This window comes from Pimephales promelas, chromosome 18 (genome assembly GCF_988280905.1).
Source record: "Pimephales promelas chromosome 18, fPimPro1.hap1.1, whole genome shotgun sequence".
NCBI lineage: Eukaryota > Metazoa > Chordata > Actinopteri > Cypriniformes > Leuciscidae > Pimephales > Pimephales promelas.
The window spans coordinates 26,239,982-26,252,686 of NC_142786.1; the positions used below are offsets into that span (position 1 = coordinate 26,239,982).

The window sequence follows — 12,705 nt, forward strand, 5'->3', positions numbered from 1 at the left end:
GGAATGGATATCCTGAACGGAGGTGCAGCTCAATCATAGACTGTAAAAAATAGGGCTCAATGAGACACACAGACGCCCGCTCAAGAAATCCATTCCGCAGTTTGCAGCCAGCTAGCAGGATAGCATTGAGCTACCAATATGTTCGCTGTGTGGAAATCCTATGGTGGAAATACTTCACACTGGAAACTCCGCAGCAGAGCAAGACAGCAAAATGCAATGTTTGCAAAGCCGTATAAATTAAACTATTTGTCTGTGATGCATGTTTGCAATTCGCAGTCCAGAAGAGAAAGAGAGAGATCTCTCACGCGGTGCCACAGCACGCACAACACGACAGCCCTGCAATGAGTGACGACAGAGGAAACATAGCCTGGTTACACTTTAGATCTGTGATATTAGTCTGATTTCCAAAGATTAAAGAATATATTGAGGTAAAAAAAACATTAAACAATAGCCGCATTCTGTGTAGCCAACTTCCTTCCCATCGCGGCGGTGCACTGTCATTTCTCCCTAAAACTCAAACTTTAAGACAGAATCAGCACGATCGGTAATTGTTGTAAAATGCCGTCTCTGCTGTTGCTAAATTGCGGGACGCTTTTAATAATAAAAAGAGCTATTAAAAGCACAAAATTTGCGCAAGAGGGCGGCGCGCGCTCCGAAACAGACAAGCAAATTATACTTTGGGCTTCATATGCGCGTCTAAACGATCAAAAGTAGCCTGCACAAAAATGTCAAAACGACCGGCTTGGAGATTATCACTTAACTACGTTCATTTTAGACATAAACGGTTTATGGAAATAGTTGGGAGAAAATATGGTGCATCAGTAGACTATGAAATCCGCACTAGTTCTTAAAGGGGCAGCAGTATAAATGTGACGATTGCGACATTACTGAGAATAAAACAACCAAAGGCAAAGAGAAAATCACCCACAGCTCTTGAATGAATAACTTCAGCTTTAATAAGCATAAATCTATGATAAACTTTGCAGTGCTATTTTACTTTTGATTACTTTATTATAATTCTTTTTAGACGATAAACCTGAATAATGTTAGTAGACCTTCCTGAAATTAAAGCACTGTGTAGGCCTGTATAATGCGTATATCTTTGTTTAATTGTCTATCTATTGTTTAATATATCTATTATATATATATATATGTATATATATATATATATATATATATATATTGACATAGGCTACATACGTACGTATCATCCTTGCTTGTAGAGAGGTGTTTATTTCAGCATCATATAAAATCAACAATAATGATAAATAATGTTAAGGTCTGGTATCGGAAAAGTATCGGTATCGGCCGATATCCAAAGTCAGGTATCGGGATCGGATCGGAAGTGAAAAAATGTGGATCGGTGCATCCCTACAAATAAATGCTGCCTTGGTGAGACTTCTTTCAAAAACATAAAAATAAAAAACGTAATGACCCCATACATTTGAAATGTAGTATATATAATAAAATAATGCAGTGTATATATTAAAAATTTTGCATGAGAGTAAGAAAAGTTGTATGCAATTATTATTGAATGAGAGCCAGACCTGACTTGAACTGTTCATTGTTAACTGTTAATTTGATGGTTAATTGTTTTTTTTTTTAAGTCATTAAGTTTGTTTTTACCTCAATATTTCTTTCCTTACTCTGGGAAAAAAATTAAGTGCAAAAACACCCTGTTCACATGTCAAATTTGTCACCCACACTTCTGTTGTCCCTCTGCATTTGGAAGATAATTTTTGTCCCTCTTTTCCTCTCAGACTTGCCTGAGACATCCAGACTGCGAGTCGGCACGGATCAACAAAGAAGCAGTCTTCCAGCGTATGCGTCTGGCCCTGGAGCAAGTCATTGAGATTGTGACTGACACGAGGAGCGGTGGGGAGGCCAAAGCACTTCCTGTCAGCATCTACGCTGGGATTAAAGACTTTAAGGTGCAGGTGTAGGCCAAGGGCTCTTAAGTTTCTCTTTTAAAGTCAGACTTCTTTTAAAAGTACTGCTTGTTGTCCAAATCAGTCAAACAATACACTTATAACAGTTACTGTTTAATAAGGTTTTCTTTAGTGGAAAAAAAATACTTTCATGAGCACCATGTAGTTTTAAATATATTACAATACAAAATAATATTTCACTATATTACGAGACAATACCACTTTATTAACCCTTTAAGCGCCAAAGCCAAAGTAATTTGTATTCCCTACCATAAGATGGCAGACATGTAATACTTCGATTCAAGATTAAAATGACGTCATGTTCTTTTTCAAAATGTTGGAGGAAACGGCGGAGCAAGTGATGCGGAAGCAGTTCAGTTCAGAGCGTCTGAGTAAATTGTGAGAGAAAATCGTCAAATGGCTAATAAAAACTTGCATTTCTAATTGCTGCCAGTATAAAGAACCTGAAGTAACATTCTTTAAAACATTGAGGATTCAGCCTGTTCTCTGACCAATCAGAAGAAATCATGACTGATTTGACTGATTCTGATAATTGTTTTAAATGTTATGGATGGCTTGAAACAATTAAATATCTTATATAATATAAAGATGCAGTTGCAGGAACTGAAATGTCTTGCAGCACTAATCTCAATATCTTACCAGATGTATGTGTGTATATATGTGTTTCAGGTTAAAGTGGAGGGTCTGAGAGACTCAATGTACGGTGTGTCCTGTGAGGCAGTGACGGCTCAGCTGGAGGCTCTGGTAGAGAAAACCGAAGACTTTACAGACTCTGCCTACACCAGCCACGAGCAGAGAGAGACAATCATACAGCTCTGCCAGATCACACGTCAGGAGACCAAACAGCTCATCAACACATGGAGACATGCGGTAAGACACATACACACATTAGGGATTGCACCAACTAGTAATTCACCGCATGACTTGAGTCTCACTTGATGGTGACAGCAGGGGGGGGGAAACTTCACAAATTGCATCTCAGTTAGTTAACAAATTAAGAACATATTTAACATTACAGGAACATTTCTCTAGTACCGACACCTGAATCCATTTAATAGCTGTGCAACATGTTTGTGTACTAAACTTGCTCTCGCATTCATATATTAACGCACATTTTTTTCTTGGCTTGTATATCTGTCATTCATTTCTTTGTTGTGCAGTGTTTAAAGAATGTTCTGCATGCCTCCCCTCCTGTGGAGTAACTGTCCCTGAACCTCATACACTGGGAAAAAGCCCCGCGGTGCAGTTACTTGAATAAGAATATTCTTATGCCATGTTCTCCTTCACTGTGTAGCACACAGAAAAATCAATGTTCTTTAAGATGAAATATGGACTTTGTGCATAGAGGTGACTAAATATTCTTATGTCTTTAAAATATAGAGGGATGAAAAGAAAGGAAAAGTATAAAAAAACGCACACTGTAATGGTTTAATAGCAAGGTTGATATTACTTACGATAGTATTCATTGCTATGCACTGAATGGCTTGTGAAAGCAAAACTCTGCTCAAGGAAAAAGATTTTTACAGGAAATTGTAAACATCCTTTTAACTTTCCATTTGGAAAAATTGTGGTGTTAACTTTTCGTAATTCTTATGCATTTGTGCAAAGCAACTTCCTGTGACATTACTTGCTTATTTCACCTGCGAGTGCCAAATGTTATAAAGTAGCCCAGAATGAATATATATTTAGCGGTCCAACAGTCGTGGAAAACCTGGATATCAGGGAATTTAAAGTTATTATTTCCCACGCCTATAAATAAAATCAATAAAGTCAAGGAAAAAACCTTGAGATTCTAGTAGTATAATTTTTTTTTTCTAGTCTTGCTCAAAACTATTTTGTATTCTAGACATTTCTCTTGGGTATGTAGTAAAACTTGCTCATTTTTGAGCCTTTTAAAGTGATGGTTCACCCTCATATTTTCTCTCATCCCTTTTTTTAATCAAAATTTAAATTCTCTCATCATGTACTTACCCTCATGTCATCTCCAAAGTATATGACTTTCTTTCTTCATATAAACGCAAATGAACAGTTGAGTCCATAAAATACCATGCCATTGAATGGATGCACAATTATTGTTTCGCTTTGAATTCAACTGAATTGAAATCATTTCTTTTTTACAAATTCAGTGGTCACAACTGATGTAATGTATTGGTCAAAATGTGTGGGGCATCTGAAAATACTTTAGACACAAAAGACCAATCATCTGGATTTTCAAAGGCCAATTCAATATCTAGAGAACTGGCAGATAATGTGCATACAAGTGTTTCATTACAAAAATGAGTAATTTAGAAACTGTTTGACTAATTACTGCTGCTTACTCATAGTACAGTAAGTAAGGTAGTTATTGTAGTGGTTATGTTTAGGTATTGTGTAGGATTAAGGGATGTAGAATATGGTCATGCAGAATAAAGCATTAATATGTGCTTTATAAGTACTAATTAACAGCCAATATGCTAGTAATATTCATGCTGATAAACAAATAGTATGTGGTCTCTAATCTAAAGTGTTACATTTTTTTTAAAACATTTATTTGTCATATTTGCTTGTTTTCTCATGTAGTTTTTCTAATTAAACGGTCCAATTTCCTAGTTTTCATTAGTTTCAGGCTATATAGTTGAGGCAAAAATCTTCATCACAGCTGATTCTGGCCAAGAATCGCCCACTTGGACAGGAAGAGACTGTCTGACCTACATCTAAAGTGACAATTTGTTGTGTTTAACTTGTTATTTATCAAAATAATATATAATTGTGTGGAAATGTGAAAGAGTCCTTTAAAATTATAGACACTGATTACTGATTTTTTTTAATTTTTTTTTATTAATTACTATATTCCCAAATGTAAAATATACATCCTCAACCCAAACCATCAAAAACAACAAAGTGAAACATACACTTCTGCTTGTGGATGACTGGTTGACTAGTTTTCCGACAAAACTCTAATGCCAATTTGCAAACTTCAAAACACGTGATTTGTTGTTCTTCAAACGAAAATAGATTAAAACAAAAACCGGTATGCAATTCTGTAAGTTGCAGAAAACAAGCCAATCAGATTGGAACTGTCCATTTAAACAAACTCTTGACAAGTTTGAGTGCATCTGCCAATAAACAGACCATGAGCATGAGTTTTCATCACTCAAGCACTGCAGTTTGTTTCCTCTTTCTGTCTACCTAAACAGTCCTTGAGTGTTTACGATGGGGTTTACGATCTTTGCTGTCATCAGCCAAAACTGATTTAGAGATGGTGTTGTTTTTACATCATAATATAAGGGTTGTTCCCCACTTTACCTGTCCAACATTTCAGTGACAGAAACATTAGGTGTGTGTTCACTGAAGTGCAATGACTGTTGCAGTCCCAGTGTGATGTATCCGAGTAAAGCATGAAGATGAGAGCGCTTCAAACATTCACATGGCTTGTGTGCCGTGTTTGTGTTGACATCCCACCGTAATCCCATCTGAAAGCAATCCCACCCACCTGTCTGCCTGTCCTCTGCAGAGAAAACCGCAGATAAAGACTGACATGTCTGTCTTTCAGGCTGCTTGAGCCACACTGACACTTGAAGGGCTCTTCAACATGGCTGGTGCCTTGTGCACTTTCGGTTGGTTGAAAATCATTCTGTTTTGCATTGTGTTAAGTTGTCTTTCTGTCTTTGTTTCTGTTTCTCTTCCCTTCCAGCAGCAATTGCTTAAAGCCAAAGAGGCCACAGATGAGATGGAGCTCTCTATTTTGAAGACTTGTCAGAGTGTCAGTGATCTCAGACGAGAGGTGAGATTCTTGTGACAAGCTATGCGCAGGGATTGAATCCCATGAGCCAAAGCATCTAAAACAATCTTTCCTAAGAGGCGTCCATTGCAGTGTTTCTTATAGCGCCTCTGCTGAATTTACAGTGCCATGACAACTCATATTTGCTCAAGTTGTACATTTGTATTTGAATTGAATGGCATGAGTTAAGAATGAAATAAAGACTACATATCTTTCTATTGCATTGCCTAGACATGCAAAAACAAATTGGGAGCCTGTAGTCTGATTCTTGAACAAATGACTCTGAGGCCCCGTCCACACTACTGCGTTTTCGTTTAAAAACGTAGAATTAAAACGAATACGATCGCCGTCCACACCAGCGTCATCGTTTCTAAACTCCTCCGTTTTGTTCCGTCTACACTAAAACGCCCTCCGGAGAATAAAAATGTAAAACGGAGTTGCAGTGTTTCTAAACTTCTCCGTTTTAGGTCTTCTTTTTTTCCGTTTTAGTCTGGACGGGAGGTGCAAACGTAGCAAAAGCTCCCAGTTTTTAAACGAAAACGCAGTAGTGTGGACGGGGCCTGAGGCAATTCTTTTAATGAATGGCTCAAAATACTGAGATATCAGAGTTAATGAATCATTTTACTGAATCCATTTTGATAATTGACAGATTTGAAGATGATTTGAAATGAAAATGGCTTTTTTATTGTCACTTAACAGAAATTTCATACAGCCTTATTTGTTAACAGGGATTATACAAAAGTAAAATAATGCTAAACAGACAACACAAAACAAATAGATAGTACAGATTAAAGGGTTCAAAGAGGTTCCACAGTCAGAACAGTTTATGTGTAATTTAAAGTATTGTGTTTAGGGTCTTATTATAATGTGTAAAGGACACACCAAGACCCTATTTAATTAGTTTATTGATCTGGGGAAAAAATACAATTATAAATTAATTTAATAATATCAACCCTCTACAATGCGAGTAAATCACTTGCATATGCGACCAAATTTCACACTAGCCAAATGCTAGTAAATTGTACGATTTCAGCCACAGGCAAAAAAATAAGTTTAGCACAGATATGATTTCTTTGCCTGCTGTCGCTTTTTCTGAGAGCGCCATCTTTTCGTTTTATCACACATAAGCACTCAACGTGAGAAAAAGAGAGGCGCACACATGAACTGACGCACTGGATCAAAATGCAGTGCTCAACAATAAAGACTGCCCGATGGCCAATAGTTGACGGAACTATCACTGTCCCGATCAGGCCAGTGCTGCATTGTTATGAATGTTTATCTTTTGCAAGTATTTTTAAGCATTCAAGTGCAAGAAAACAGTACAGAGAGCTAAATTCGAGCTCAAGTTTTTGGAGTGCACGCTTACCGAATTGATTTCTATTTTCTCACAAAATTGTCAACATGCCTATATTGGGATGTATCCATAGTGCACATAGACACGCATGGGCGAGAGATGCAAGTACACAATTTCCCATGAAAAGCATCCCGCTTGGTCTAAAATATAAACACGTGTAACAGGCTTACCGTAGTGAATCAGGGTAAGACTAAAACATGTTTTGGAGGAAGGATAGATGGTGTATTGCATTAGTTTTGAATTATTATTGAATCCGTACAGTTGCTGCTTGTTGTTCATATAACAATAATGATTGTAAGATAATAAGTGCTTTAAAAAAAACATTTAGTTATGTTGCTAAAACAACATTGTCTTGTTTAGCGCGTAATTAATACCAGATCAATTCACTGCTCAGCCCACATTATTGCACATTTTCCCCTTTGTTTAGCTTCATAATGTGGCAGTGGGGAGGGCCACTGAACTACTGAAGCTGCATTCGGATCATCTGGTGCTGCAGGCCCTGAAGGCCTCGGGTGGGGATGGAAACCTGGAGGCTGTGGCTGACTATGCCGGCACACTCACCGAACACAAAGAGCAGCTGGTGGAGGTGACATGATTACATTATGACACAGTTAAAACATGTAATTGCAGGGCCGATTTTTACATTTCACTATAGGTTCAACTTTTAATTTCAACTTTGATTTCAGACTTGTCGTTTGCTCTGCCACATTTCGGGGACTGAGCCATTGGAGATCACCTGCATTCACGCCGAGGAAACTTTCCGTGTCATTGGTCCGCAGGTAAACAAAAGATAGGTTGTCTGCTATAAGAGTTGGAATCTGGCATCTCTGCTTGATAAACAGTATGTTACTTGGCAAGGCTTTCAGAGAGTTAAACTATATAGATTTTGTTAATAAAAACACTGAATATTGTTACTCGCCTTTTTTTTATTCATGCTTATTTTTCAAAAATCAACAATGCTTATTTGACACATTTTGTGCTCTGTTGTTGACTTTCCGGCTCTGATTACAGAAAAACAGCTGAGGCAAACACTTAGACACGCAGGCAAGAAAATAACTAAAATTGCTAAAATAGCATGAAAATTGCAATTAAAAATGCATCTTCAGCGCACAGAGCTGGATGAAAAAAAAACTGAAGCATGCATTGAAATCATCTTTGCTGTTCAAGTCTCTCTTTTCAATACAAACAAATATCCCATTTCAAACATTCCTTGAAAAGGAAAAGGTTAGATTGGGCCAATATGCAGAATACAATATTTAACAGAGTATATTTGCGGTGCATTTCATCAGCACACTTTCATTAGCATATCTGATTGCATAAGGGAATGAGTGTTCTGAGAGAGGGTGACCTCACTCACCAGCCAATAATGATGAGGCCTAAAGTTGAGACAGCCAATAAGAGCACAGCAGGAGAGCAGCAGCTTCAGGGGTGCATGATAATGAGTTGCTTTATCAGTTATTCCAAAAGCCACAGGTAATTACCAGCTGAATCCACACCCTCAGCGGAGACCAGCTCTGCTTCGCTGTGAGTGTGTGTGTTTTTTTTAAACGTCCTCCCAGTAAGCTGTAAATCATAATTATGCAGTTACCGACAGAGTTAGATGCTGCATTTATGCTGTGGGACACTGTAGAGAAACCAACACTGAATATTGATATTTAGATGTTGCACAGGAGTCAAATTATGCTGTCACATAAAACCTACACAAAGTTCAAAAGTTCCCACCAAGGGTGCATTCATTTGATCAAAATAAAGCGAAAACAGTAAATATGACTACAATTTAAAGTATCTGATTTCTATTCTAATATATTTTAAAATCACATTTTTTCCCGTGATGAAATAAATACAATTACTCCAGTTTTCACTGTCACATGATTCATATAAGCGTTCTTATATGCTGATTTGATGCTCAAAAACCATTTATTTTTATCAACGTTGAAAACTTGGAATAGGAACCGCATTTATTTCGAAATAGAAATCTTTTGTAACATGTAACAGATGTCTTTTGTTACTTTTTTTTAATAAGTATTTTTATTAGGATTTTAAATTTTACAAAAATGCAAAAGAAAACAAAATACATTTAGACGTATACAACTCAATGAACGATAATATCAGCAGAAACAACACGATGAATAATTATTGTCTTTTGTCACTTTTGATCGATTAAATCTTGTCCTTGCAGAATAAATGTAATAGTTTCTTTTAAGAAATCTTACTGACCCCAACATTATGGTCATGTATTTAAAAGTGTTGAGAAAGATCTTGAAAATAGTGTGCTAAAATCAGAGTGCTGTTTCCTCCCAATTTCTCCTCTCAGATCATCTCAGCGGCACAGACCCTTGCTTTGCACCCCACAAGCAAGATAGCCAAAGAAAACTTGGATGTGTTTTGTGAAGCCTGGGAGTCCCAGCTGTGCGACATGGCCATCCTACTGAAGGAGATCAATGATGTGTTTGAGGGCCGCAGAGGTACGTCAATCAAGCAGTTCAGTCTTACAAGACTACAAACTCGAACAGGTCCTTCCTCCAGCCCAAGATATGATTATGAAGCGCCCTTATGTCTTGTATGTTATCTGCATTTACCACACTACCACAGTACATACTACAGTATTGTAATCTGGCTTCTAAGGGTGCTTTGATTCCATTTAGTAGAAGTTATTTTCAGGTGAACAAAATGTATTTGCTCATGCCTATGGGCAGGGCAGCGATAGCAGTTTTTAAAGGTCTTTTTCCTCGTGGCCAGATTGCTATCTTTTCCATCCGCTAAAGATGTGCGGCTTTGACATTTACACTGCATCCACATCCCTCACATGAGGTAATTGAATAGAGACTGGATAAACCTCTGTAGGCAAGGTTATGGGCGCACTGCAGCGGTCCCACTGAGATTACAGGTCTGTCTGTGAAAGTCCTTTCGCCCATCTTTGGACATACCGCTCAAGGATGTGTTTTGAGCGATGGTTTTCTCATGGAAGGAACAATATTTATCAGAGTTTGAAGGAAGGCATCAGTAACATGACAGAAATCCGGTGCCTGGGGAGATGTTTTGTTCCAGATGAGAGATTCCCAGTCATCATCAGTGGCAACCAAGATATTTCCCAAAACAAATCGTCACCCCCCAAGATCATGCTTTTGTATCTGTTCATCCACATCATAATACACAGGCCAGACGTACATTTGAATCATGTTTAATAGGGTTCTGTTGGCATATTTTAATGTTATAGATATTTTTGGTCGTAATACATAACATGTCTACCTCATTTTAGGTGATAAGAAAACATATCTGTCTCTTCCGAGACCAGGGGTGAGTCTCGCAAGCAATTCTTTTATTTGATTTTATTACAAATTTCCCTTTCCATATCATGTCCTTCATTATATTTACTGATTCATCTATTCTCTAGAAACACTCTGCTAACCTGAAGACAGTCAAGGCTGCCAAACTTGATGCTGAGGTACAATTTCGCAGAATAAAATATTATGTGACGAGAAGTTGGATTAATGTTAATTAACTGGGTTGAAAATGTTCCATCATGCTCTATTTTTGACCTTATATGTAATTTTTGTCCTGCAAATTATATAGCTGTTTGTTTGCCATTCCATTTCTATATGTAGATTACAATAAATGTCTATAACGAGCTGGACTTGGAAAATAATTAAGATTTAAAGACCTAAAATGGACAACTGATAAGTATAAGTGTGATAAAACAGGATTATTTAGTTTTATTTATACATTTTGTCCAAAAATTATTTCATTTTAAAGTCAAAACTACAAATCATTGCATCTTTTAGTCTTAACATGCAGTGTTATTTTAATATATCATATATTTTTATATTTATATTATTTAGATATAGTACTTAATATATTGAATTTCCTTTAATATTTATGTTTTCAGTTTCATTATTATTGCAATTTTAAGTTTTACTACTTTTGATCTATTCAGGAGCAAACCACTATTGCTAAGCTGGGGCTGGAACTGTGTCTCCTCACCTCAGATGTGGACTCCGAGGTGGAGCGCTGGGACGAGCAGGACCATGAGATTGTTCGACTGTGTCAGATCATATCCAGCATGGCGTATTCCATGTACCTCTTCACCAGGTAACTCTTTTTTCATAAACTTTATAGTCAGATTACCAGATTGGTTCGAGTAGTGCTATATTACACAGGAAATTAAGCACAGTGGCCCTCATTTATCATTCTTGTGTAGAAACAGGCGTATATGTTGGCGTAAGATTATGCTTACACTCCTCTGACGTGAAGCCGAAATGACCTATCACAATGCATTTTTTTAAAGCATTTGTTTTGAAACAATTAGCAATTACTTTCGTAACACGTCACATGTATTGGTGTGTACACTAGTGATGATGATGATGATGATGACATTAATAATTGCATGACAATTTGTAATATTCATCTTATTATAATGTTTTTTATTATTAATGACGCTTATCGTTATTTAGAAGAATGTCATTGTTGTTGTTATTATTATCATTAATATTTAAAAGAAGAAGAATGTCATTTTTATTATTTTGTCAGTTTGAATTATTTTTTGGTCATTGAAAGCCTTTCATTACTGAACCCAGTCCATATGTACACCACCTCCTGAGCTGGCGTAGAATTTGAGCCCTACGCCAACGTCCATATTGATAAATCTCAAAGTCACCATGGTTTTGGGTGTACGCCAGGTGTACGCTGGAAATTTGGCCCTCTTTTGATACATGAGGGCCGATGTGCTGGAACGTGGTTTCTGAAAAATGCCATGTTGTTGTTAATCTGCACTCTCTGTCAACCTACACAATCAGTTTTATGGATCTTCAAGGATGTTTTATTAACTCTGCTGTTTTTCCATCTGTGATTTAGGGGGGAAGGCTTGCTAAAGACAACTTTGGATCTATTCCACCAAGCTGAGGTAAGCCAACATTCATAGGTTTTTTAATTGAATCTGTTCGAGGTGTCTTTAGGAGCGATGAGTCCCCTGGAAAATATGGATCAGCATATTATTAGAGGGGTCAGCTGTCATTTTTCTGTGAGATACTGTAATCCAGAGCAGGTTACAGTATGTGCTGTGAATGGGCTAGGAAATGCTGATTAGGCAGTGTGTCTTTCTATTAGCGGAGGGTACACTGACCTCCACCCAAACACACACTTTCCTCTTAACACCCTCTTATCGGACAGAGCAAGCCTGCTCAACATCACAGTAGAACAGCACTGCAAAGTTCTCTTAAAGTGCACCATTATGCTTTTCTGGATATTACCTTTCATTCAGTGTGTAGTATAGCTGCTTGTGTATGTAAGAGGTCTGCAAAGTTTCAAACATCTAAGTGCACGATAGTTAGAGTTATTACCTCACCAAATACATTTTTATAGAAAAAATAAAGAACCGATTCTTAACGGCAAAAATGAGTCCTCAATAATTACATTCTTACTTCCCATATGAACCTAGGTAGGTTTGTAACAAATCATTATAATGGCAGCCTATGGTCTTCATTGGCTGCCCGTGAACAACATCTACTTTGACCCGCCCTCAAGCACAATAGTTGTAGCTGAGGCCTGGAAGAGTTTGTTTCGGATTGTCGACATTTTGGGAAAGACGCTGTTTTCTGCGCTGCGAAAGCAAATCCACTTTGTATGGACTTCCAAAGGAAGAGGAT

The 12,705-nt window shown here is 37.3% G+C and overlaps 1 protein-coding gene across 4 annotated transcripts in view; it reads left to right on the forward strand.

Moving 5' to 3' along the window:
• The window catches only part of ctnnal1 (catenin alpha like 1), a 94,568-nt gene that overhangs the window by 76,426 nt on the left and 5,437 nt on the right, over positions 1-12,705 (forward strand). For 3 of the 4 annotated variants that reach the window (XM_089123263.1, XM_039681211.2, XM_039681213.2), the window contains exons 6-15: positions 1,761-1,931; positions 2,619-2,819; positions 5,623-5,712; positions 7,491-7,649; positions 7,750-7,842; positions 9,378-9,528; positions 10,323-10,360; positions 10,458-10,508; positions 10,998-11,152; positions 11,915-11,963. In XM_089123263.1, coding sequence (XP_088979389.1) covers positions 1,761-1,931; positions 2,619-2,819; positions 5,623-5,712; positions 7,491-7,649; positions 7,750-7,842; positions 9,378-9,528; positions 10,323-10,360; positions 10,458-10,508; positions 10,998-11,152; positions 11,915-11,963 — 1,158 coding nt within the window. The remainder of the gene's footprint in view (positions 1-1,760; positions 1,932-2,618; positions 2,820-5,622; positions 5,713-7,490; positions 7,650-7,749; positions 7,843-9,377; positions 9,529-10,322; positions 10,361-10,457; positions 10,509-10,997; positions 11,153-11,914; positions 11,964-12,705) is intronic. The other variant, XM_039681212.2, reaches the window with a different exon arrangement.